We start from the raw sequence: 23,910 nt of genomic DNA, 5'->3' as shown, positions 1-23,910 counted from the left end.
GGAGCACACAATAAAAAAATAAATATGTATATATAGTGTATATATATGCAAATAAAAACAAAACACTTTTCTGATTGACAACATTTACTCGTAGTAACAATTAAAACATACATTATTTATAACACTGATGATCATCAGAATGCTGTTGCATAGCTCACAATAGTGCAAAATCAGTCAATATGCAGCATAACTAAACTATTAGAATCAGAGTTACTACACCGTGGGGTCATTTTTAAAGGCAATGGTGGGAAAAGTCCCAATAAAGGCGTGAATGGGATAGATATAACATGGATATATTTTACTTAAGAGAGAAGATCTCTTGAAGATAAATACAGTTTCTTACAATTTACAAGACTGTTCAAGATGCAGTAAAAGTCTCACATTTTGGGGAATTCTTGGCTTGCCTTGATACAAAACCAACATAATGATTTATTAAGCAAAATAGTTATTTTTAAATCATATTTAAAAGCAAATGAGATTGTCTTGAAAGGTGCACCTTCCATCAGTAAGACACATGTTAATGTGTGAGTAAGGATTCATTTACACAACACAATGACAAAGCACGGGGCATAATTAGGTCAGTTCTTATTATTCTGCATACACAGTAATATGCAGGGCCTGTATATCACAGTGCTCTTCCCACCATCACTTGCAGCAGGATGCAGACTTTGTGCTGCAGCACCCCCCTGTGGCTGATCCTGGACTCTGTTTCTCCAGCTGTGAGGCCAGTTCAAAAGGATCCACAACGCCGGCCTGTGACAAAAGTTCAAAAAGGAAAAAACCCTTAGGAATATACAGCCTGAATCCAGGCAACATTTATAGAGGGTATTGTAAGAGTCCATTTAGTCAAATAAGGAATTTATAAAAATTCAGGATGAATTCTAATTTTTCCTAATAATCTAACATAAACACCAGTTATGCAGAACATTATTTATAAGCAGAATAGAAGTTTTAGACTGAGCTTTAAGATGCAGGTTGATGCACGTGCCTCTTATCAAACACTGGTTGTTCATTAAATTAGTGTTACCCAGTAGCTGTGCTTTCATGAACCAGACCATAGACTCTTTTATTACTATTATCACCACCCAGGTGTGTTGATTGGAGAAAAGTATCTCTGGCACGTTATTTCACATCAGAGGGCAAGTCCGAAGGTTAAACAATGGAACACAATTTGATAAATGATAAAGAAATTGGACTAACTTCTTTGCTCTGCATAAACAAAGCAGCAACCCCCCTAGCTGGAGAATAACATGTAACTTCCTGGAAAAGTTCTGTTAGTGTTTTAAAACTGCAAAGTGTTGTTTGTAGATGTGTGTATGTGTGTATGTGTGCACAGAACGACCATGAGAACTGATAAGATGGCATTCCATTAGCTGAGAAGAGAACATTCCTCCCTGTTCAAGGTTCCCCAGCATGACTCCACAGTCTGGTTATGACTCCAAGACAGCTGCTTGACCTTGTGCGTGTGAATGTGTGTGTAAGTATGTTTGAGTGGGTATGCGAGTCTGTGTGTGTATAAGATCTTGCAGCAAGCGTCCTGTTGCACACGTGTGTGTGTGTGTGTGTGTGTGTGTGTGTGTGTAGCTCAGTGCACAGTGAGGCAGTGGGGCTCTCTGGGTGTGTCACACATTTGAAACCGACACCACACACAAACTGACCTTTAGCGCTCAACACAAAACAAAAAAACAGAGACATTTCCACATCCAGGAATTTAGCTGTGACACTGACCTTAGGTTTGACTGTGCAGGGCTCACAGGGGCCTCCAGGTGGCTTGAAAGTGAAGTCCTCCTTAAATCTGGAATGGGTCAGGATGGTGGCGAGCTCTGCATCGACCTCCACCACCTCACCTACCTGTGAAATACACCCACATATGACATCATTTGCATACATTGTTTTTATTTTATTAAATCAGCTGTTCTTGTTCTGCAGGATCCAAAGACCTTGAACGTGTGCTGACAGTCAAACTCAAAGCGGTCCTCCACTCCTGTAATGTTCCCGTTATATATAACCTGACAGGACTTGGCGTTGCCTTTAGGCACCTTGAACAGGCGGTAGGTGGCGGAGACAAACTTGTAGTCACCTGTATTATCAGAAGAGGTAAGAGAGAGTCAATGAATTAAACAGAGTCAACACTGAAATAAAACATGTTAGATAGAACCCAGTTTACTATACATTTAACTTTAACCCGAGCTGTGCAGCACAAATATAAATCAACTCTAACATCCTAATATACAGTATCTTATAAAGATGACCGTCAATAATATAAATATAAAACAATTAAGAGATTTCAATCTCTCATTGTAATTTTTAATGTAGATTCTATTGAAAAATAATACACTGACTGGTAACATCTCATCCTAAGGCCTCAGAATTACAAAGCTTTGTCATCATACTGATGTAAATATGTTCTACACCTGCTAAAGTGTCTTCAGATAACATCTGATATAAACTGGTGCTATACAAATAAAAACTGATTGATGTCAAAGACAAAAATACAACAACATGTCAAATATTTTAGTAGATATTCAAAGCAGGTCGGTACAACAGTTGCTTTGACAGCCATGGTGCGAGGCATGTCAAATCAATGAGTTGTTGGATTATTGTGAGCTGAAGAAAAATACAAACTCTAAGTAAAAAGAGGGTTGAAACATAAATATAGTCTTAAAATAGTGACATTTGTGCAACAGGTTTCATCTGGTTGTACTACCGCACTCAACTCTGAGAAAAGCTAAATGAAACACAAAAAGCAATGAATAAGTCACTACTGTTGTTTTCAGAAGTTACTGAGAAATTCAAAATATTTTCAGAGTGACTAGCATTTGTGAATGCAAAAACCAACATTTTCCACCCTAACCTTACCTGGATTTTTTCCTGCCACCCCCCTTGTAAAAATGTACGCATGAAGCAGATATGTGAACGCAGCAAATACAAGTCAGGAATATTGACCATGGGTGTGCGGATTGAGGTGATGACATTTATATCATGTGACGAATGAGCTACCAGTGTGATCATAAAACAGCTTCATCTTCTTTTCTGGTTTCCAGTCGATCTTTTCTGCTTGTTTGTTCATACTGTCAATATGTCCAATGAAACCTAGCATTGATATAAAGGCATTTTAGTGTTGGACTCTGTTGCTTTGACTGCAATCTTTGATTTCCTCAGGCTCTTTTTTACATCATGTCTTGCCTCCTGTGACCCTCCCCCCTGCCCTCTGATAGAGAAAACGTCACGCTGTGAGGGACATATGTGAATAAGGGGCATTCAGTCCTCATGTTGTCTAGATATATTCAGGAGTACATGTGTGAAAACAGACAAATGAAAAAAATTGTAGCAAACCCAGAATTTGCTGCAGTTCTTTGTTGTCGACTGTGATGACACTCGCTGTGACCAGACGTGGTGGGCTGAAGCCAACTTCTTCAGCCAGCTGTAGCAGATCCTTCCACCAGAGCGCTCCACCAATACACTCACCTGCCACGCATAAAAAACATCGAGTCATTCCTTATGGTAAATGTCTGTGAGCTTTTATTGCAGTGGGATATTAATTTGACGCACCCCACAGGACTTTGTGATTTTTAATCTCCTCTGTTACTCTTTCACTGCTGTAGACATCACTGAAGTACAGCTCACCACCATCCTAAAGACAAACAGTCCAACAGTAAGTATTAGCCATGCAAACTATACAGATGTGTCAGAGCATTACTGTCATGTTTAATGGGCTTTTATCAGAAGTGGAGGTCAATATACCTTGAGCACACTGTAAGCTTCAGCCAGCACTCTCCTCTTGTCTGGAGAGAGATTCACCACGCAGTTGGAACTATGGCAGAAAATCAACATTCAACAAAAGTTCTGTTTTACAATTATAAAGAATTCAAATACAAAGTCAGAGAGAGACAAGAAAGACTTCTTACATAATGATGTCGAATGAGCTCTTCTCTAGACCCGCTTCTGTTAGGGCCTCAATGTAGCCCTGGACAAAATTGACGTTGGGCTTCTTATAGCCAAATTCTTTTGCGTGATAGTCCACATATGTCCGAGCCACCTCGAGCTAGAGAAGAGAACACAGACTTGTATGAAGTCTCTCTGTTGGTGAATATTTCATATTGAGCAACTGTGTGATGCCATGACCAAACCATAATGTTTGGCTGTATTTGCATCTGAAGTTGAATCAATGTGTTATTGGTAAATATAAACATATTTAAGGACATAATTAGTCTCGTAAAAGTCCAGAATAAGAAAGCTATTCTCTTTAAGACCGAGGAAAGCATCACCCCGTTGTCCCAGGAAAGAAACCTGTACTTTTCACTATAATTATCTGTATAATAATTATGTTCTCTGATGCTGATAAACAGTACCTGGTCCTCTGTCATGTCGATGCCAATGACATGACCCTTCTCCCCCACCAGGTCACCCAGCATGTAGCAATCCCTCCCACTTCCACAGCCCAGGTCCAGTATCCTGCAGTCCTCCAAGCACTCTGGTACCACCAGACCACAGCCATAGTACCTGAAGACAAAGGGAAATCATTTTAGCTGTGTGCGGCTAAGAGATGTTTGATGTGTAGATACATCTGAAGCAACAGCAGAGAGTGGAACAAACCTGGCAACGACTTCAGGGTGCACTTTCTTCAAAGCCTGACGGATGAAAGCGGGGATGGGCTTGGCCGGAGCCACACAGGCATTGGTCTTCAGGTCTGAAGTGTTTTTCAGCACTTTGCCATAATAATCCTATTGGAGAGTAATAAAAAGTAATGATTAACCAGTAGGTTGTTATTCATTAATGCACTTTAGTGGCCTAAATAAGATTGAAAAAGGGCTTAGAACAGGCCACACATCTGTAAAACCACGTTGGTATTAGTATTCACCTTAACAATTCAAATACAAGTTGTTACTAATGAGACATATTAGACATGTACAGTGAAATGATACCTTGACATCCACGTGAATGGCGCCATCAACGAAGCCTTTGGCACACGCGCTGCAAAAGAGTTTATAGGCTACATTATCAACTAATGATAACTTTTACTTTACGTACGTTTCACTCACTGTTTAATGGCAAATGGAAAATATGTAATACTTTCAAAATTAAAAGCAAATTAAGTAAACAAACAAGTGTTTGACTAAGATCAATAAATGACAGCAGCGTGAATTTAACGTTACACGGCGGCTCAAATCTACATCAAACATAGCCTAGACATGACGTCACATCTTTAGCTCTATAAGTAGGCTCAATGCAAACAAAATGATCACAGCTACATTGCATATCTTAGAAGTTTCTTACCTCTTTTCTCCAGACATTATTTCGAGTACAAAGTCAACACCTGCTCTGTCACAGTCCTCCCTGCAGCTGTATGCTAGCTCGACTACTCTGTACAGTGTACACAGACTGAGCAGGTCACCAGCCCTGTGACATCACGGCCTTTTTTATTACACTTTATTAGGATCCTATGAACACAGTTGAACCATATGAAACAGTTTTCTTCTTCGTCTTCTTTAAGCTTTTATGGCAGCTTGCTTCCTTAGTTTTGCATCACTGCCATCTTCTGGAGGTAGATAGATCCTGCAGTGTTTCTCCTGACATTCGTTGCCTTGACAACTTAACACAACTCAACTTAAACATGCTACTGTTAGTCCTGATACATGAATTGAATTACCTTTGTCATGTATTTATACTTAAAAAGTACATATTCTGTTTGTTTGTTTTTCTGGTACCTGCCCATGTTTACAAAGTCCAGCAGGATGCCTCCCTTTCATGCCAAGGGTCCTTTTCAGTTTCCTGAATTCTTTGCCTGGTAATTCAAACTGTCTCTCAAAATGTCCTCTCATGCTCTCTTTTTCTAGTATACAGTTCATGTACTTCCTGATTACTCAGTGCTGCTGCCACTCTTTGGAACCTGCAGGACAAATGTGGTCTTCTCTTGTCTCCTTAGATCCATCCTTAAACACCATACTCTGTATTTCTTTTCCAACTAAAGAACCGCACCCTAAAAGGCATCTCATCACATTCATAACTTCCAGTCAGCTACTCAGAATACTCTTGTTGTGATCCCTCCATTTTGATCTGAATTCAAAATGTATCAACATTAAAGGTCACACATTACTCTCCTTTTCAACCAGTTTAAAGTCTCAGAGCACCCCAAACATGTCTGTGATGTTCCATTTTATAAATCCACTCTGATCCGTATTTGATCATGCCTATAATAAAAACCCTCTATGTCGGTCCTGCTCAGAACAGGCTGTTTCTGGTTCTGTAGCTTTAAATGCAAATGAGCTGTGTTTGACCACGCCCCTCTGGACAGGCTTGGATGACTGGGGCTTTCTTGCAGCATGCTCAATTGTTTATGTTCAAAAGGCAGACTCAGAGGGCAGAACAAACACCTAGCTGTGGGAGTGTCACCCACCTGGGGGAGGGGTTACTGCCCTTTGTGATGTCATGAAGGTAGAATCTCCAAACGGCCTGTTTGAGCACACATTTTCTGAAAAGTGTAACAGGGAAAAGATCAAGAGGATGGACTTTCCTCATAACTGGAGGGTTTATAGACAGACTAGGGACACACATTAGTGTTAGAAAAACATGGGAAAGTGTATTTTGCATAACATGCGACCTTTAAGGATCATATTGAAATGATTCCTTCGAATCCTCTTATCTTCTCAAGACCAATTAACGTGTGCTAATACGTGTACGATTTGTTTTTTAAAACAAGAGTCATCTCAAATTTAAAAGGGCATGTTTATTGAACATACATCCATCTTGGTTGTTTTAATAAATGGCTTATGATCAGAACATTCAAAGAATATGTGCAAAACCACCTCACACGCACCTGTGAAGAAAGAAAACGTGTCTTTGGCGAGAAGCCCCTGATCTTGTTAACAAGTCTTCAACTGTATTGTTAGTCTAACGTACCCTTCACATAACTTCAGGATCATTCTCAAAAGAAGTTACATTTTCTCTTGACAGAAAAAAAAGAATAATACCCATAATGAGAGAGAACAATAAATCTGTCCATCACAATAAAGCTAATGATTTCATAAAAAACTATGAAAGCAACCAACTCGTTACAGAATATAATGCACTATTTGGAAATATAAAGTGGTTCTGAAATTTTCTACAGTTTCAATATAATTTTTTTAAAGGATTCGGCTGATATGAAAAATAGCTCATCTTGGTACTACATGTACCACAGTTACACACTGGTACTTTCCAGCTCACAAAAAGAAGGAACATATAAAGCACTTTAGAGTATGCTCAGGCATTGGTTGATAAAATGAGGCATCCTACTGGTAACACAGAAAGTTCACATTACAATTCTACTTGTGCTTTTGGGAGACATCTTCTTCTCAAACCGTTTCTGGTGGTGTACATGAATAAGTGAGACTGTTGACTGAAACATTTGTGCATTGCAGACATTAAAATGTGTTTAGAGTGTGTTGCCAAGGAAAGTCATTACAGAGGCGATACATTAGCCCGACATAGTGGCACGTCAAATTGAACAGCTCCAGTTAATATCAAACAAAAAAAACCAGAACAAATCAGTTTGGAAGAGTTTGACACAGCAGAAATGTTTCATGGCACATTCATCATTAATCAACATCTCCGGATTTAAAACATCTGTGCTCTTAAAGGTGTTTACAACTGATGAGACTGAACAACAACGGAACTGTTTATTTAAGATTGTAATGCGCTGAGTGTTTTTCTTTTTGGTCTTTGTTTTCTATCTGCAGTGCATTGTAAATATTGCTCGTTAAATTGAAGTGTGTGTCCATTACAGAAGACACACATGTTTAATTATTTATAGCCAAGAACACATACAAACCAGTCACTCTATAATGCAGTCTGATTCTTAACTTACTCTTCTTTGATTTCTGCTGCTTTGGATTATTCTTACAACCGTTAATTACTTTTTGTTTTAAAAATGTTAGTTAGCTAAAATTCTTATATTAGAAAACATGTATATCAGAAAAGTCTGGCTGTTTCCTTACAAACAGCTGTTATGGTGTTAACAACCTTTGTAAAAACCTTACTGTGAAGTATCCTTTAAAGGAGATCTATTAAACTCACGTTCAGCATTAATTATGTCAGTCTGTGATGCCTATTGAGTAGCGTATCTCAAAAGCCTCCTTATTTATCTGATACTAGTGTCAGTAAAATCTCACATTTCAGGCTCTGACTGAAACTGTTCATTTCAGCTACTGTTTTTTTAAGGCCTCCCCTTCCCACATGCCCACATTCTGCTGATTGGCCAGCTCTTTTTGCAGTGGCGGGGACATTTAAATAAAGCTGGGAGCATGCCCTACAACTTCACTCCATGCTTTGCTTTAATCATCTGCAGAACCTAACTGTTGCAGAGGTTTAGTATGAAAATCCAACATTGTAACATTATATGTATGTATTTTAACACAGATCAGCAGACTAGATCTCCTTTAAATGATGATAATCCAATAAGCACATACACCGATTTGTTTTCCTTTGAAGATGCATTTCATGTCTTAGACTTCATTCCACAAATGCAGAAGATTGGGGGGGGGGGGGTCATCCATTCATAAAAATCCATTAACAAGCCATATTTTTTTAGAAAGTTACACAGCCAACTTAACTGCAATCAGCCATAAAGGACTGTGGAGGAAGCCGTTATTAATAAATACTGCAAATGAGTGGTAGTAAGTGAATCAATGACTGAATACATGTTCTTATTGTGTGAAGCTGGTGATGGTGGAAATCTACTGAAGTGACTGACACAAAGTTTGAGGTCTGACGTTGCCCATCTCAGGTGTAATCTCTAAATAGCTTAATGTTCTTTTCCTGGTTTTGGTACCTGCTTTGACGTAGTCGGTCATTTTCACTGATGCGTATCATTGTTCATGAAAATTCTACTTTTTTTGGGGGTGGGGGAGGGTAGGCACATACTACAAACATTCATCACATTAATTTTAGAAAATGATTGTGTACAAAGTGAATCTGTTGCATTCCCTACTGGCAATTCACAGAGGTCCGTTTCTCACGGACGCTGCAACAAAGCCCTAAAAGACTGATCATGTACTGCAAGTTAAGACTGAATTTAAGAAATTACACATTTTCTCTTTTGATTGTGTAGCTAAAAGCTTCTTTTACAAACATATTTACATTTTGTGCAAAATAAGAACTGCTGACATGAAGATTTATTAATGCACTTATATTTCTCTTTCACTAGCGGGGCAGATAGAGAGCAACAAAAACACGAGGCAGGGCGGTTTTTAATCGCTGAAGAAGCACTTTAGAAGCATGAGTCGAATGGGACCTTCCACACAGTCTTGTTCTTGTGTCCCTGTACAGTGTCAGTTTGCTTAAGCACACTCTGTGGTAAATCCACATTGCACTCTCTCTCTCTGTGTGTGTTTTTTTCTATGTAGTGTCCTGCCAGCAGAGAACAGCTTTGCAGAATTTTTTGCAAGCACCTGCTGAGGAGAGCTGCATTCAGACTGGGCAGTGAGTGTCCCGTCCTGACGTCAAAGCTTTAGCTTTTGTGTATCGGTAGCTTTTTTTGCATAAAAAGGACGACTGAAGGTGTGTGTGTGTGTGTGTGTGTGTGCAGTGGGAGAAGTCTTAATTGCCACAGGTTGTGGTAGGGCTTGTACTTCCCAAATATAACCCAAAATACACAGGTTAAGGCCACCAGTAAAGTGTGGGGAGGAGCAGGCGTTCTCAACAATTTTATCTCAATCATTTAGCTGAGATTCCACTTCCTCTTCCCGTCCTTGTTTAATCGAAGACGCACACATTCATTAAAACACTCACTGAGAAAGTATTTTGATGAGACGAACTTGCTCAGACAAAAGGTTATGCCTCCTTGCTCTGAGTCAAGTGCTCTCTCTTTCACTCTGTGACACAGAAGTGTGTGTGTGTGTTTGTGTGCTTCAGCCCTGGGGCTCAGTGCTGGTGCTGTGGTGCGGCCCCTCCTGCTCATTGATGGTGTGGAGGAGGAGGCACACCGGGGGGTGGAGTGCAGCGCTGCCTATCTGGTGAGCCGGCTGAGGAGGTACTGACGGCCCACGTGCTCCCCGCCTCTCCGGCCCGCCCAGCACCTGCTCCTCTTCTACGCCGAAGGAGGCTCGATGACCGCAGCTGTCGCAGAAGTCGCCCGCCTCCTCCTCCCCCTCCGCTTCCCCCCCGTCATCTCCCTCACGTCCCAGCAAGCTCTCGAGCTCCCTCAACTCCTTGCCTTCCTGGCCCGTCCCTCCGGCTCCACTAAAGCTGTTACTCCCACGTGTTCCACACACACACACCTCAATCCCAGAGTCCCCTGTGAATCGCCTCCTCCTTCCAATGGGGAGTCGATCTTTGTCCTCAGCACAACCCTCTGATAGGTCCTTCAGGAGGGGGTCTTTGCAGGTGTCGTCCCCACTTCCACTTCTTTTCTCCTGGCTGGTAAATCCCTCCCTGCTTACCCCATCCGACAGCAGAATCCTTCCTGGATCCTGTGCTGTCTGCAGGGGCTTGTTGTCAGGCTTTGGCTGAAAGTCTGAAGTTGGGGGTTGTGGTTCGTCTGTGCTGGGTCTGCAACACAGACCATCAGAGACCGGGGTCACTGCAGTGGACTGGGTGGTTGGAAAGTGTCCCTCTTGCTGCTCGGGAGCCTGTGGACTCAAGGCCACTGAGGAGGGGCCTGTGTGTGAGGCACTGTAGGGAGGGGGGGGTGTCGGTGGCCTGTTGACCACCTCTTCATAGTCAGGCAGGAGGTAGTTTGGCAGAAACCCTGGAGAGAAAACAGTGGAAAAAACAGTTTGAGTACAACAAAGAGCAAATCTACATAAGAAATCTGCTTTAAACAAACATCACCGTCTGACTCCTAAAACTTCAGTGTGACCTTTCTGAAGTTGCCAGATCACTAGTCAAGCATTCCCAAAGCATTAGGGGGGAAATTGTGACAAAACAAGGTTTCATTTCTGGGTCAATTTTGTGCTCAGGGCTGTTGTGAGAGATGGTGTTGCAACACTGACGAGGTACCAAGAGAGCAATAGTGGCTGTTTCCTAAAAACTGGGGCATGCAAACAGGGATGGTTCTGACGCTGTGTGGAACCAGGGATACATCCAAGTGAAAATGTTACATTTGAGCCTGAACTTTTGCTTTGTTTGACACTGGTTTTAAATGTCTTCTAGATTTAACTGGTCAACAAATAATACACATCTGACACAGGTTTGAGTCGTACTCTGAGCTGCAACGCCCAGTAATGGGCTCAAGCAAAAACATAATGTATAGACTCGTCACACCAGTCGTAAGAAGTTTGCTGATTATGCAGAATCTTAGGGATAAAAAAATGATAGAATAACTGTATCATCAAATTAACTGTGCCGCTTTGTTGTTTCGGCTTTATTTACTATAAGTCTGTTTGATTTCAGAAGTCGGAAATTACAAGTTGATGGTCGGATACTTCAGGAACCCCCCCCCCCCCCGAAGTTGGAATTCCAACTCTCAAACTCAGACCAACTTCAGTAGTCGGAGTTAAAAATCCAACATGGCCGCTCTGTTCATCAACAGTATTGTTTAAACAGGCTATATGTAACTTTCAAAAATACTGCGTTTGTAGTGACACTGCAGGCCGTTAGGTGAACTGCACCAGTAACCTGTTGCTCGCTCTCCCTCGCATGCTCGTCATACATGCTCATACGTACACAAACGAGCATCATCATCGGCCGCGAAACACTGAATATTTACAGAAATAATGTTTACAGAGGAGGTAAGTGGTCATACACGTGAAAGTCTGTGAAGGAGTCTGTGTGTCTGTATTCATTCTCCATCCTACAAACCACAGTCTCTGCAGGCACTGGCTGAGAGCAGGCGTGTGTGATGAGTTTGTACTGTTGATCTCTGTAAGCGGAGCGGAGTGAGGAGGATGTTGAGAACGCGCATAAAATGTCACTTCCTGGAGCTTTTGCGGAAAATACGACCCGGGGAAAAATGTTTTACAGGCAACACAGATAGACAGTGAACATCTACTTTTTCACATCAGTTAACCGTTCGCTTGTTAATGGGCGTTAAAAAACGATTTATACATGTAAAAAGTTACATATAGAACCTTTAAAGAGGACATATTATATCCCTACATACAGTCCCCTGTGGTCTAAATGAAACATCTGTGCTGTGCTTTGGTCAAAATATAACATGAATCAAGCACCAGAGGAGGTTTGTGACCCTGTAGAAACCAGCTCTCTCAGAACGCTCTGTTTTGGTGTGTGTCTCTTTAAATGCAATGAGCCCCCCCACTGAGTTTTCCCGGTAGACATCACTCCTCAGTAGCAAGAATAAAAATGGTAGACCTGCGCAGAGTCCATGGGTAGAGCTATCAGGGGAGGGGAGGGTATTTTTTTTTTTTTACCAGAATCCAGCTTGTGACATCACAAACTGAGAAGATTTGAAACGGAGCACTTTTCTCGGTGTTGTAAGACTTATTTCATATTTTGTGGGTCAGTAGACACTCATGTTACGCAAAGATAAAGTGGATTTTTCACAATATATCCCCTTTAAGCTGTGACTATTGTGTTGTTAATGTCAGGTATTAGCCAACACAACAAAGGTACTCCTGGAGGTGTCCACGTTGCTTGTCTGACTTAACTATTGCTCTCACGCGATAACTCGGGTGTGGCGTCATTCCCAGCGCCGAGATTCCAGGTAAGTAGAACGCACCATTATATGGGGTTTGTAAAATTTGAAGACAATATTGATAAATACTTAAAACCTTATTATCTGACATGGAGGGCTGAGTTATTCACCTGTACTGACTTACAAAGAGACAAGCAACATGGAAAAATACATTGTGATACTTTTAAGGAACATTTCACTCTGCTAGTTTTCTACTTGTTATTTGGATCTTTTTCCTAGTTATATAATCTTATCTTAGTGTACAAGATGTACTACTTGCTATACATGTTTCTAACAGTAGTTGGACCAACACTGAATAGATCCTCACACAGTAGTATTCAGATTTGTACTAAGTGATCTATGTTGGAAAATGTTTTGGGTTTCATGCAAATTGGGGCCAATATCAACAAGAGCAGTGTTTCTTTTTTTCTTGTGCTTTTTTTTGCCGATGTTTTCACCTGCTAGCCGCTGACTGTTGTCTTTTCTTTTGTACTTAGCAGGTAGGCACAATTGTTTTTTAAAGAACTGATCCCACAAGGGGAAATTCAATTTTCAGTCTGTTATTGAGATACAGGCTTCTCACACACATAGGCTGATATACACACACATGCACATCCACACACATGCACATCCACAGGGGGAAAAAGCAACAACCTCAGGAGATACACATTCAGTTAGATCAGCCTATCCATAGCACTTACTGAAGTAGAAGGGCACAGAGGGGTAGTTGTGTGCTTCCCGGTAGGCGATGAGGTTGATCTCGTGCTGCCGTTGCTGCTGCTGCAGTCTGTGTTTTGTGCGGCGATGGTGACACACGCAGCAGCAGCAAAGAATGAAGATGATTGCCCACACCAACCAAAACCCTAAAGGGAAAGAGAAATCAGAACAGTGTTAACGGTACGTCAAATGTACAGTAGAGCACTTACAAAATGCTACTCTAGCTTGTGGTGATGTAACAGCCTGTAAGTGCCTGCTGCTAACACAAACATAACAACTGCAGATCAAATACTGCCAACATCTGCTTGTATTACAGTGAAAAACACACACTCCACTCTATGTGCTGCATTATGAATTGTATTGCATATGATCTTTTCCTATCTCTTTGACAAAGCACCCAGAGAATTTTAGTGCGTCCCAAAACATTCTCTCTTTACCAACCAAATATTTGTCACATGTTCATGTGGGTTTTTCACTTTTGGAAAAATGTCTTTAAATTACATATTTTTGCCAAACCCTGCAGTAAAATAAAGAGCAACAATTAATGTTTGTATATGTCGACAATTGGCCGAGTGTTCTACAAGGACCTGTATTATGAAATGAAACAATCTAAAGTTTAGTTTAAACAGGCAGAGAAAAACAAAAACAACACCCCACCACACACCACCTCCTATGTCTCTAGTAAAGAAAGTGTGTTAACTATAACTATAATACATGGTGTCTCTCAGTATAATGGGTCTCTGCTGCTGCTGCGTGTTCATAAGGACTCTAATGAATTATTCCTAATTTTCTATGAGAGTCCAAAATGTCCTCCACTCCTCAGGACACAATTTTCATATCTTGTAGTGTGTGCATGCTTGAGATAATAGAGAAGAATATCTGTTGAGATTCTCCTCGTGTGTGTGTGGTGCTTCTCGATTTCAAAATTTTGAAAACTCCTGTGGTGTGAGCCAGGCTTTAGGTACGCTTTTTAAAATACATCCAGACCTCCACTCTACAGTTATTTATGGTAGTCAAGAGGCTGACTGAAGTTTTTTGTGTTTACATTTGCCCTCTTGTATGCTTGGTTTTAATTTCACATAAAAACTACGAAAGGTCAACTGGCGTTAACTTTGCAGCCTGATCTAATCTTTTGTCAAACTTAACGTCAAACTTGCGTTAACAAAAATCTTACTATGGTAACCGAGTCTGTGAACCTAACCTGGTCAGGTTTTCTTCAATGAACCCAGAGTTTCTCTCTGTCTCCTCCCTCTTTCAGAGCTGGAAACACGCCTTCATTTCCTCATTCATTTAATATTAAATGAATAGACCATTTTCAAATTAACACGCTGACTCGAGCAGTGATCTTCTCCCACACCTCGTCTCTCTTCTTTGCAATTGTGCAAAATGTGACTGTTTTCTTTCCTTTAGACTAGTGGTTTAAAAGTTTTGACTAGGAAAGAGGGCAGCTAGGAACTATTCAAATTATTTTTCACTTGCATTTTTTGACGCAGCTGTTCAGATGAACTTGATAATTTGAACCAGAAGTTTCAAACATACAGAATCACATTATCAACAAAAAAGCGGAGGGGAACATACTGGTGAACAGAGAACATAATGCAGCAGTTTGATCACGTGCACAGACATCGTAGCGGTCGCGTGCAGACAGTCTATGGTCGATCACAGAGAATAAATGTCACCAACCCCTCGAGGTGAATTCTCCTGATTATATCCTGCTGCGTTTTCACATCAGCTCACTCTGACTTTCTGCTGAAAAAACACTAGGGGGCTGGCTGGAGAAACTCTGGATAAAGTCTGAGTAAAAAACTCTGCTGTATGCGTTCACACATGCAGCTCGTCCTGCAAATATCAGGAGGTTTTCATGAGTTTTGTGCTTGTGTGGGTTTGGAATATTGTTGGTATATAGAGGGAGGTTTTAAAAAGGTTCAAGAAAAAATAAAAAAGAAGGCAAAGCAGGATACTTACACCAGAGCTCATAGTAGTAGCTGCAGCACTGAGACTCCCCGCAGCAGTGTCCCGACTCACAGATGTAGGTCTGGTTGTTTACACCGTCACAGTGCAGAAGGCTCTGAAAGAGAGGAACAAAGTGACTTTAATGTTTAATCATCATCGCAACTTCCAATGAATAAATCATGTATCCGGACATTAAGTGTAAAATCTTAGTCTAAAATGGATTTATTGGCATTTTTACGACACGTTTGCTTCTAACACATGATGTCACAGTCTTCACTTTACTCTGCTAGGCTAGTTCATATTGTTCCTTTTTCTTCAGCGTGCTGAGACACGTGTTCCACTTCCATACATGAACATGTTTCTGTGTTAGATTTGAGCAGCATTGTATGCAAAAGCCCATTTCCTAAAAATGGGACATTGGTAACAGTCTCAAATAAAACAGATTGGTTATTATATCAAAACATTCATACAAACGGCCTTCCTGCAGTCCTGTATAGTCTCTAGAGCCCGAGCGATTAATCGAACAGCCGATAAAATCGGCCGATATTTTCATATCAGTGACTATCAGCTAATTTTATCAAAAGGTATGTGGCGATATTTCAAGATATATTCACCAGTCAGATCTAAAAATCGCCGAAGATAGAGAGATATGGGCCGATATATCAATATTTTTCTCCCTAATATCGATGTCGGTATCGGCCCCAAAAATCCTGTATCGGTCGAGCCTTATTAGTCTCCCCCTAAAAAACCTTTCAAGCATTTTGAGGCGTCAAAAAAAGACAAAGAGGACCCTGAACTTTTCAACAGATGAAACCCTACATTAGGTAAGAATGGTAAAACATTACTCTTTCAAAATGTCAGGAGTGTGTCTCCTCAATTCACAAAAAGCAAACAGATTGTTATTTAAGAAAATGGGGTGTAAAATGATCGTAAACATGACCCTTTCCCAAATGTTTTGAAAGATGCTGCCGACATAAATTCAAATTGGGCGTATACTACTCCCTCTATCCTACTTTCCAAACTCAACACAGTTTCTGCAGATGGCTGTTCATAGTGAGTCTGCCTCTTGCCACTCTTTTTCACACATGTACTGCGGAAAATATCTAGATCATTTCGGGAGGACAGCTCCGGAGAATCTCCCGACCTGACTGATTACATATGCTCCTCACAGCTGGAGGGGGGGGGCGGGGGGGGTCTCCTGAGGTAAGCCATGACGTAAAAAAACAATGCAGAAGTAGCAGACAAAGCAACCAGAGTCCGCTACACGACACTATAATGACAATATTTACTTTATATCAATGCTACCTGTAGGTGCTACGGCTGTTTGCGTTCACATACAGCTCCTCCAGGAAATATCCTGAGTTTTTCAGGAGATTTCTGCAAGTGCGAATGCCCTATTACTTTGTTAAATGTTGCTTCATGCTGTGCTCATGATGGATTCATGTCGGGTCTTTGTGAATAGTACAAACAAAGAGTAAGGTCTAGAGCTGCTCTTCTTGTAGAGTGTCTTAAGATAACATTTGTTATGAACTGGCGCTATACAAATTAGGATTGATATGGAAACTTCACAACACGGTAGTATCATACAAATATCATGTGGTAGAGTAGACCTGGACAGGACTGACAATGATGATTGTTTTCATAACCAGTTAATGTGCTAATTTGCCAATGTGTATCGTTTCAGTCCAAACAAGACAAAAAAAAAAGTACTTTTTCTTCAATTTCAGAGAACAAAAAGTGACCTGTTCAAGTTACTTTTTGTCTTCAACCTGCGGTCCTAAACACAGACAATCTATCTACAATCTAAAATGAAGAAGATCATCAGTAAATTCAAACATTAAAGAGGCTCCAACCAGCATATGTTTTGTTTTTTTTACAGATCAACGAAATATCACAGCTCTTGATTTGGGAGACATTTGTAATATTTTGAGTTCAAGATGGAGGGTACATATGTCAAAAGAAATGCTCACACAGCAGAGATCTACTAGCCAACATTTATACTTAGCTTTGAATCTGGAGTAAACAAGTCCTAACCACTTGTGCTGGTAAGCTGCTAGAATTTCATGAGTGTTTCAGGCCCATATCAAGTGCAAATGTTTGAATCTCAGCCAGCAAAAAAAAAAAAACACTCAGTGTTCCCCCATCATCTAATACACAGTTTCAACTTGAAAGTTCAGCTGAGGCCTGGACCAGACTCTGAAAACATCAGAGGGTGTTTGACACAATAGCCCCATTAATCCTAAATCAATAAGGCACTTATCTCCACTCCAGACCATGTCATGTTTTTACTGTTAATACAGTAAACTAGCAGCTGCCTAACCACACATTAACCTGACTTAGTGAATCCATCAGAGCCATGAGAGTTGGAAAGGACACAGATTAGATAGATAACAAAGCAGTGTGATCAATAGGCTCGCATGAGAAAGGCAGATTTCCAGGAAGATGTAAGCTTGATTAAAAGCTTTTAAAATAAGGTCTGCAGGGAGATGATTCTCCTCTATATTGATTACCAGTGTAGGTCCCAGATCGTGAAGCATGATGATCCGGAGTTCAAAAATCCCACCGAAGTCTCCTCAGCTAATGGCTCATTATCCCACGGAGGAAAGAAGTCAAACAGCTCTGAAACATACTCTCACTCCCTCTCTCTCCCTCTTTCTCTGTCCACACACACACACACACACACACACACTCCCTCCCTCAGCCCACTCTACTCCAGGCCCAACAGTGGACAAGCATTGCTTTACGGAAATTTACAAGCAGCAGTGGACGGTGAGCTCCAAGCTGGGCCGCTGCAGGATAATAAGGCGTATCGAGCAGTGAGAGGTGTGTTGAGTGTGAGGGCAAGGGCGGGGGGGGGAGACAGCAAGAAGAAAAGCAGTGAGAAACACTGGAATGATTCGTCGCACCAGACACACCGGATTAGCACAAACCAAACAGCTGACATTAAGTTTGGCAACAACCTAAAACATGATAAATTAATCATTTCTCAACAGCTGCTCCGGTTTCTTTTGTTACAGTCCCACACCAAGATACAAGGATATCTTTTCTCTGGTGTAAACACATGATGTTCTGTGCGGACACTTTGTCTTACTACTTCAGCAACTGACTGACTAACTCTTCTCCGCCTTATGCTCCCAACTTGGCAGGCTGAGCTCTTCTTTTGCAACTGGATACAGATAAACATCTAGTTTGTTTTGGTCCTTGGCCTGTGCTGGTTAAAGATAGCAGAGTACTGATTGGGCTGGGTTTGTTGAGAAATAGGCCATAATAAAGGAAAGGTGCCCCATTTAATTCGCAAAACATAACGAACTTATGTAACTGGGAAAATTAGGTAACAACATGTCAATCAAACGGCTGCACCTAAAGATATCCAAGTCATTTGAGAATACCCTTCAGTATGTATTACTTCTTGGCTTTCCTATAATACAGACAGTGACCGAGCAAAGAATCTGGAGCGACTGGATTCCTCTGTCTCCCATCCAAAGAGGTGAACTGAAACTCCTCTCCACTGCCAGATTATTAAAGCAGATTTGGTTACTGTCTCAGAAACTGACGCTGAATTGGGTATTAATCAGCCTAAGTAATGAGAAGCTGTTGAAACAAGCAGACAATGAAAACTGTTCAAAACTCCCCTGGTGACTATCAAATACTCTCCATGGAGATTAGTGACAACAGCTCTTAGTCAGATCGAGAGTTGGTCCACTTGGCAAAACCTGAAGGACTCGGCCGGTTGGCTGATGGGCTCAAAGACCTCGTTGACCCCGTGTTTATTATTCTGTTGTGCAACAAAGAAAGCGCTCTTTCAAAGTTATCAAGGTTACTACAAGAACAAAACATGGCACAGCAATGGTTCATACCAAACATTCCTCCAGACAAACATCCTCCAATGAGGTCAGTTCAACAACATTACAGCGGCAGATTTTATCTGAGAGTAAGAACATACCGTGTGTTTATAAGTACAAGCGATAAACCAAACTCTAGTAGTTACTATTAAATCACGAAGCTAAAGCCGACAGTACGAGAGTCCTGAAGTCACACACGTTAGTCAAAGACCAGAGGAACATTCAAAATGAACTCCTGGGGGTTATTGATGTTTTGAAAGCTTTAAGGTGTTCACAATTTAGGAGGACTTTTAAAGTAAAAAAAAAAATATATAGTCACTAAAGTCATGTTTCCGCTTCTTATAAAAGCAAAGATGTAAATGAAGCATGGAAATGGCAGGGAGGGAACCAGAGCTCAGCCGACATTTGTGTTGGCTGGTTTGGGCTGTTATTGACAGTTTATATTCATTAGATCACAAAAGAAAGAAATATATAAAAAATGAACATCAACTAGTTCCTCTTTTGGAAAGTAAACTTAGTTCAAATTTTAAAATTGTGATCTTTGAACGTGAACTCGTTCATTTTAATATGAACTGCACTTTGAGTTAGTTCTTTTTTTTTTCAAATTCTTTTTCTGGCCTTTTTCCTTTATTAGATAGGACAGCTGGAGAGAGACAGGAAATGTTAGGAGGAGAGCGGGGGGGGGGGGGGGGGGGGGGGGGGATGACATGCAGCAAAGGGCAACGGTCGAATTTGAACCCACGGCCGCCATATGTTTTTTTTAATTTTCAAGTAAACTAAGTGCGCTTCATGATCACGTAAAGCCATGCTTGTGTTGTATTACGACTTTGTGTACAAGAGGTAACCGTGCTCAGGCCCGGTAAGTCCTGTAGCAGTGTGAGTGCAGAATAGAGGGGGAATGGGGAGGGAGGGGGGGGACAATCATGCTTAAGCACGGTACGGGACAACTTTCCCCAGTCAACTTCCACAACACTGCCTGTATCACACACAGAGCGAAGAGTAGACAGGCAGATTAACAGTAAGAGAGAGGACATAGTCAACACTTCATTTAAATCAAAAAACTTAAATACAAAAGATTTGACCCTTTACCGGGAACCCCCACCGTGCAGAAATATTGCCCTACTTTCCCTGAGATACAAGCAAAACACAGTATTTATGTAATAACTGTGTGATGGAGGATGAAGGGGATCTCTTGCTGACAGGCTACCATTATTCTGACCCATGATGTCAGGTGACTGTGAAGGTTAACTTTACCAGCTCAACATCAAAGTAATCTGTAAAAGGAAAAAATATTAAATATGGGGCTTTGTTTCTAACAGCTGTTCACTGAAACAACAAAACAAGCTGTAAAGTGTTTGAGCCAACAGCCCTTGAATTAATCACAGCGTCCGAATATTAGACGGCAAAATGGAGGGGAAAATGGGATGCCGAAAACAGCTGATACGAAGGGAACTAATGAGAAATGTTTATCACAACGTTTGACAGTAACATGTGATCACTGCGGACGATAAATCTGCAACACAGATAACTTATAGCTGACTGTGTGTTGTGTGAACTTTCTGAGGGGTGAATGCAAACAGCAGAAAGAGCTCAGGGCCATGTGAGGAAACTGTTGTCTCGCAGTATCAGTGCACCATCAGCTTTACACGCAGCAGTAAATAACAAAGTGATGTTTTCAGCCATTATCTCACACCGTTAATTCTCTACCTGAGACCATGTTTAAAACAGGATGGTAAATATGTGAAGTTTCACGTCTCTGGGGTTAATTCACAATGATAACAAACAGATTAGAGACACGTGGGATCCCATCCACAAGTGATAACAAAAATCATTGGAATTCTTTTTTACAAGAAAATAAAATTGAAACCCAATTCTGTCCATTAGTTGGTGACCTTTGTACCTTGATATCTGACTCTTAAGGCAGCAATAGACATTAAACCTTTAATCCTTACGAGAACCCTCACAGATATTTCAGCACATTCACTGCTGATAAAACCAGGAAGGTGGTATCTTGTACATGTCCTGCATGATAACCGAGTTTTGACCCGACTTTAAATAAATAAATGTAATGACTTTTAGCCGACATGCTGAGTAGTGGGAGCACAATCTTATGTTCATAACAATATATTAATCTCTGTTCAGTCAAAAGAAAAAAAGCAGTGATGGAGATACTTCTGGCAGCCTCATTCTAAATTATAACAAAAGCTTTCACAATATTCTGTCAGATGTTTTCTTTGTAGTTTGTCATGAAGTTTGGATCGATCTTTGATCATAATGGTGTAGTTGAAGAGATCAAATGTGGGGAAAAAATACCCCAAAAAATGTAAGCTGCATGCTACCTAGTGAGTAGTGCTGGGCAATGAATCGAGTTTCAATTTTGATTACGATTTAGGCTTCGCACGACCATGAAAACAAGATAATGGAGATAAACGATTACTGCTGAGTTGAGGCTTTTTGTCTTGTGTGGTAAAAGTTTCAAAGTGATTGTTGATATGTTTTTAATAAATGCATGTGATGCAAATGTTGTAAAATCAACGAATAAGCGTGTTTAATAACCGCGATCTCATCAATCAAAATAATGGGGATTATGAGTTTTGCCATAAACAAAGAAGCCCTTATACAAGGTTTAGTGCGTGTGGCTTCACATTTTACCAGTCATTCCCTAACATACCAGTAGCTTCCCCCTATGTTGTTCTTTAACATTCATTTTGGATGTCATGATCAAGCATCATTTGGAAGATCACAAAAAATAATTCATACATAACTAGAAACAATCAAAAGCACTCTGCATGCCCTAAAAGTTTTCACTGAACAGTCATCTCATCACATTCATTGATACATCAATATATCCTTCACTCTGGTCAATACAAATATCTTAAAGTATCAGTATCAGGTACTGACTACATTACATTGTATTACATTAACCTGCCCACTCAAATGGTGCGTCAGCAGGTGTAACAACAAGATGCAATATTTAAACCACAGCATGTAACCAGTGCATGTAGTTTCAGGAAGTTCAAACTGAGAGTTAAAGAACAGTGAAGGGATTTAGTTCCTCTTGAACGTATATTCACATATATTCCGTCATGTCAATAAAGTGTCAGGACTGTCATGATAATGCTGGTGTGTCATAACACATTACAGCGCTTGCTTTTCCTTTAAATACGTGAAGTTTCATGACCATACAGTTGATACACACGAGAACAATGCTAACAAACAGATTAGTGACACATGGGATACCGAAAGTGATAACAAAAGTAACCGACTACATTTTTTTTTTTACCAGGATGGTAAATATGTGAAGTTTCACGTCTCTAGGGTTAATTCACAATGATAACAAACAGATTAGAGACACGTGGGATCCCATCCACAAGTGATAACAAAAATCATTGGAATTCTTTTTTACAAGAAAATGAAATTGAAACCCAATTCTCTCCATTAGTTGGTGACCTTTGTACCTTGATATCTGACTCTTAAGACAGCAATAGATCTTAAACCTTTAATCCTTACGAGAACCCTCACAGATATTTCAGCACATTCACTGCTGATAAAACCAGGAAGGTGGTATCTTGTACATGTCCTGCATGATAACCGAGTTATGACCCGACTTTAAATAAATAAATGTAATGACTTTTAGCCGACATGCTGAGTAGTGGGAGCACAATCTTATGTTCATAACATATTGATCCCTAATAGATACTGCTGGTGTGTCAACCTTTAACATTACCTTTAACATTACCTTTAACATTGTCTTAAAGCAGCATAGATCCATTCATATTAGGGTTTGGCTTGAGAATAGTATAACAAAACTTGTATACATGTAAATGTTAACCTAGTTTCACGTCTCCCGAGTTGGTTATATTCATACCCGAAGAACTACTTCCGTTGTTTATGTAACTCACTTGTGGATAAAATGTCAACCCTTCACCATAAACACAACAGAGCAAGGCCCTGACTCACGCACGTCCCTTCACTTCTACGATATAGCTTTAGCTTTGAGCTAAAACACGAATTTATTTTGCATGTTAACATTATCATGTCAGCATACAAGTCACTGTTTTGCAATAACTAACAACAGCTGATAAAACTGTGTTGTAATAACGAAGGTGTTTGTTGTTTACTGAGCCAGAAGAGGTCTATCTTTAAAGTTTGCCAACTTAGCTGTGTGACTAGCTAGCTAACGAGTGAAAGCCTTGTTTTCGCCTGCTCAACCTTACCCGGTCTGCTGCGGACTCGGTGGGGGTGACAGAGCCAACAGCGTGCAAAAACAATCCCATCTTGAGAGCCGGATAAACGCCTCTCATTCCTCCAGAGAGTGGCTACAGCTACGGCAGAAACATACGCACGCAAACAGTTTTTGACAAACTACGTCTGAATTTCTTGAACTATATCTCGGCCCCTGTGGCGCTGGCAGGCCGCTGCATGCGCCGCCTCCTCTGCGTACTGGACATTTCAACAAAGCGCGGAGCTGCTGGCGCAACTGGTTGCCGTCGGTGCCACTGGCTGATACAGCTGTTACACAAGCAGCTCCTCCAGCACAGGCACTCTGCCGTGGACTGCTGGGTGTGGCGTGGTCACCTCGACCCGATCCATGTGCGCAACGTGATGGGCGTTCAGTTGACTTGATGGCCGCTGGGTTGCGGACTGACCGGTGATTGGATGAACCGGGCCAGCTGGCAAGTGCTGACCAATCACTGATCGGTGCGTCTCAAGTGCATGGCCTTGTTATCTTCCTGGAATCCTCTTCTCCAGTTTCTCTAGTTTGTGGGAACTCGTGAAAAAAAAAAA

General features: G+C 40.9%; 2 protein-coding genes across 3 annotated transcripts; both read right to left on the bottom strand.

The window, feature by feature from the left end:
* Window positions 1–66: 66 nt before the first annotated feature.
* as3mt (arsenite methyltransferase) lies at window positions 67–5,461 on the bottom strand. Its single transcript, XM_061051010.1, has 11 exons — window positions 5,278–5,461; window positions 4,926–4,974; window positions 4,597–4,724; window positions 4,353–4,503; window positions 3,909–4,045; window positions 3,745–3,814; window positions 3,553–3,634; window positions 3,337–3,468; window positions 1,941–2,080; window positions 1,729–1,851; window positions 67–753 (listed from the first exon to the last, which is right to left on the bottom strand). The coding sequence occupies exons 1-11, from the start codon at window positions 5,292–5,294 to the stop codon at window positions 646–648; spliced, it is 1,137 nt and encodes a 378-aa protein (XP_060906993.1). The 5' UTR covers window positions 5,295–5,461; the 3' UTR covers window positions 67–645.
* Window positions 5,462–6,707: 1,246 nt separating this feature from the next.
* wbp1lb (WW domain binding protein 1-like b) lies at window positions 6,708–23,742 on the bottom strand. 2 transcript variants are annotated; one of them, XM_061050990.1, is made up of 4 exons: window positions 23,340–23,742; window positions 15,293–15,395; window positions 13,312–13,473; window positions 6,708–10,726 (listed from the first exon to the last, which is right to left on the bottom strand). In XM_061050990.1, the coding sequence occupies exons 1-4, from the start codon at window positions 23,424–23,426 to the stop codon at window positions 9,888–9,890; spliced, it is 1,191 nt and encodes a 396-aa protein (XP_060906973.1). In that variant the 5' UTR covers window positions 23,427–23,742; the 3' UTR covers window positions 6,708–9,887. The 2 variants fall into 2 exon arrangements, with proteins under 2 accessions (XP_060906973.1, XP_060906981.1); XM_061050998.1 differs by lacking the exon at window positions 23,340–23,742 and adding an exon at window positions 17,791–18,100.
* Window positions 23,743–23,910: the final 168 nt, after the last annotated feature.

The sequence above is a fragment of the Labrus mixtus genome, chromosome 2 (assembly GCF_963584025.1).
Source record: "Labrus mixtus chromosome 2, fLabMix1.1, whole genome shotgun sequence".
NCBI classification, from domain to species: Eukaryota; Metazoa; Chordata; class Actinopteri; order Labriformes; family Labridae; genus Labrus; species Labrus mixtus.
The sequence above is the reverse complement of the archived record's forward strand: the minus strand, read 5'-3'. Positions and strand labels throughout refer to the sequence as shown.

Coding starts and splice junctions, on each gene's coding strand:
- wbp1lb (XM_061050990.1), bottom strand. CDS start 23,426: ATGAGAGGCGTTTATCCGGCTCTCAAGATGGGATTGTTTTTGCACGCT. Junction 13,474..15,292: donor CTACTACTATGAGCTCTGGT/GTAAGTATCCTG, acceptor CTTTCCCTTTAG/GGTTTTGGTTGGTGTGGGCA. Junction 10,727..13,311: donor CTCTGTGCCCTTCTACTTCA/GTAAGTGCTATG, acceptor TTTTCTCTCCAG/GGTTTCTGCCAAACTACCTC.
- as3mt (XM_061051010.1), bottom strand. Junction 4,504..4,596: donor CACCCTGAAGTCGTTGCCAG/GTTTGTTCCACT, acceptor CTTTGTCTTCAG/GTACTATGGCTGTGGTCTGG. Junction 3,815..3,908: donor AGCTCATTCGACATCATTAT/GTAAGAAGTCTT, acceptor TTTCTGCCATAG/TTCCAACTGCGTGGTGAATC.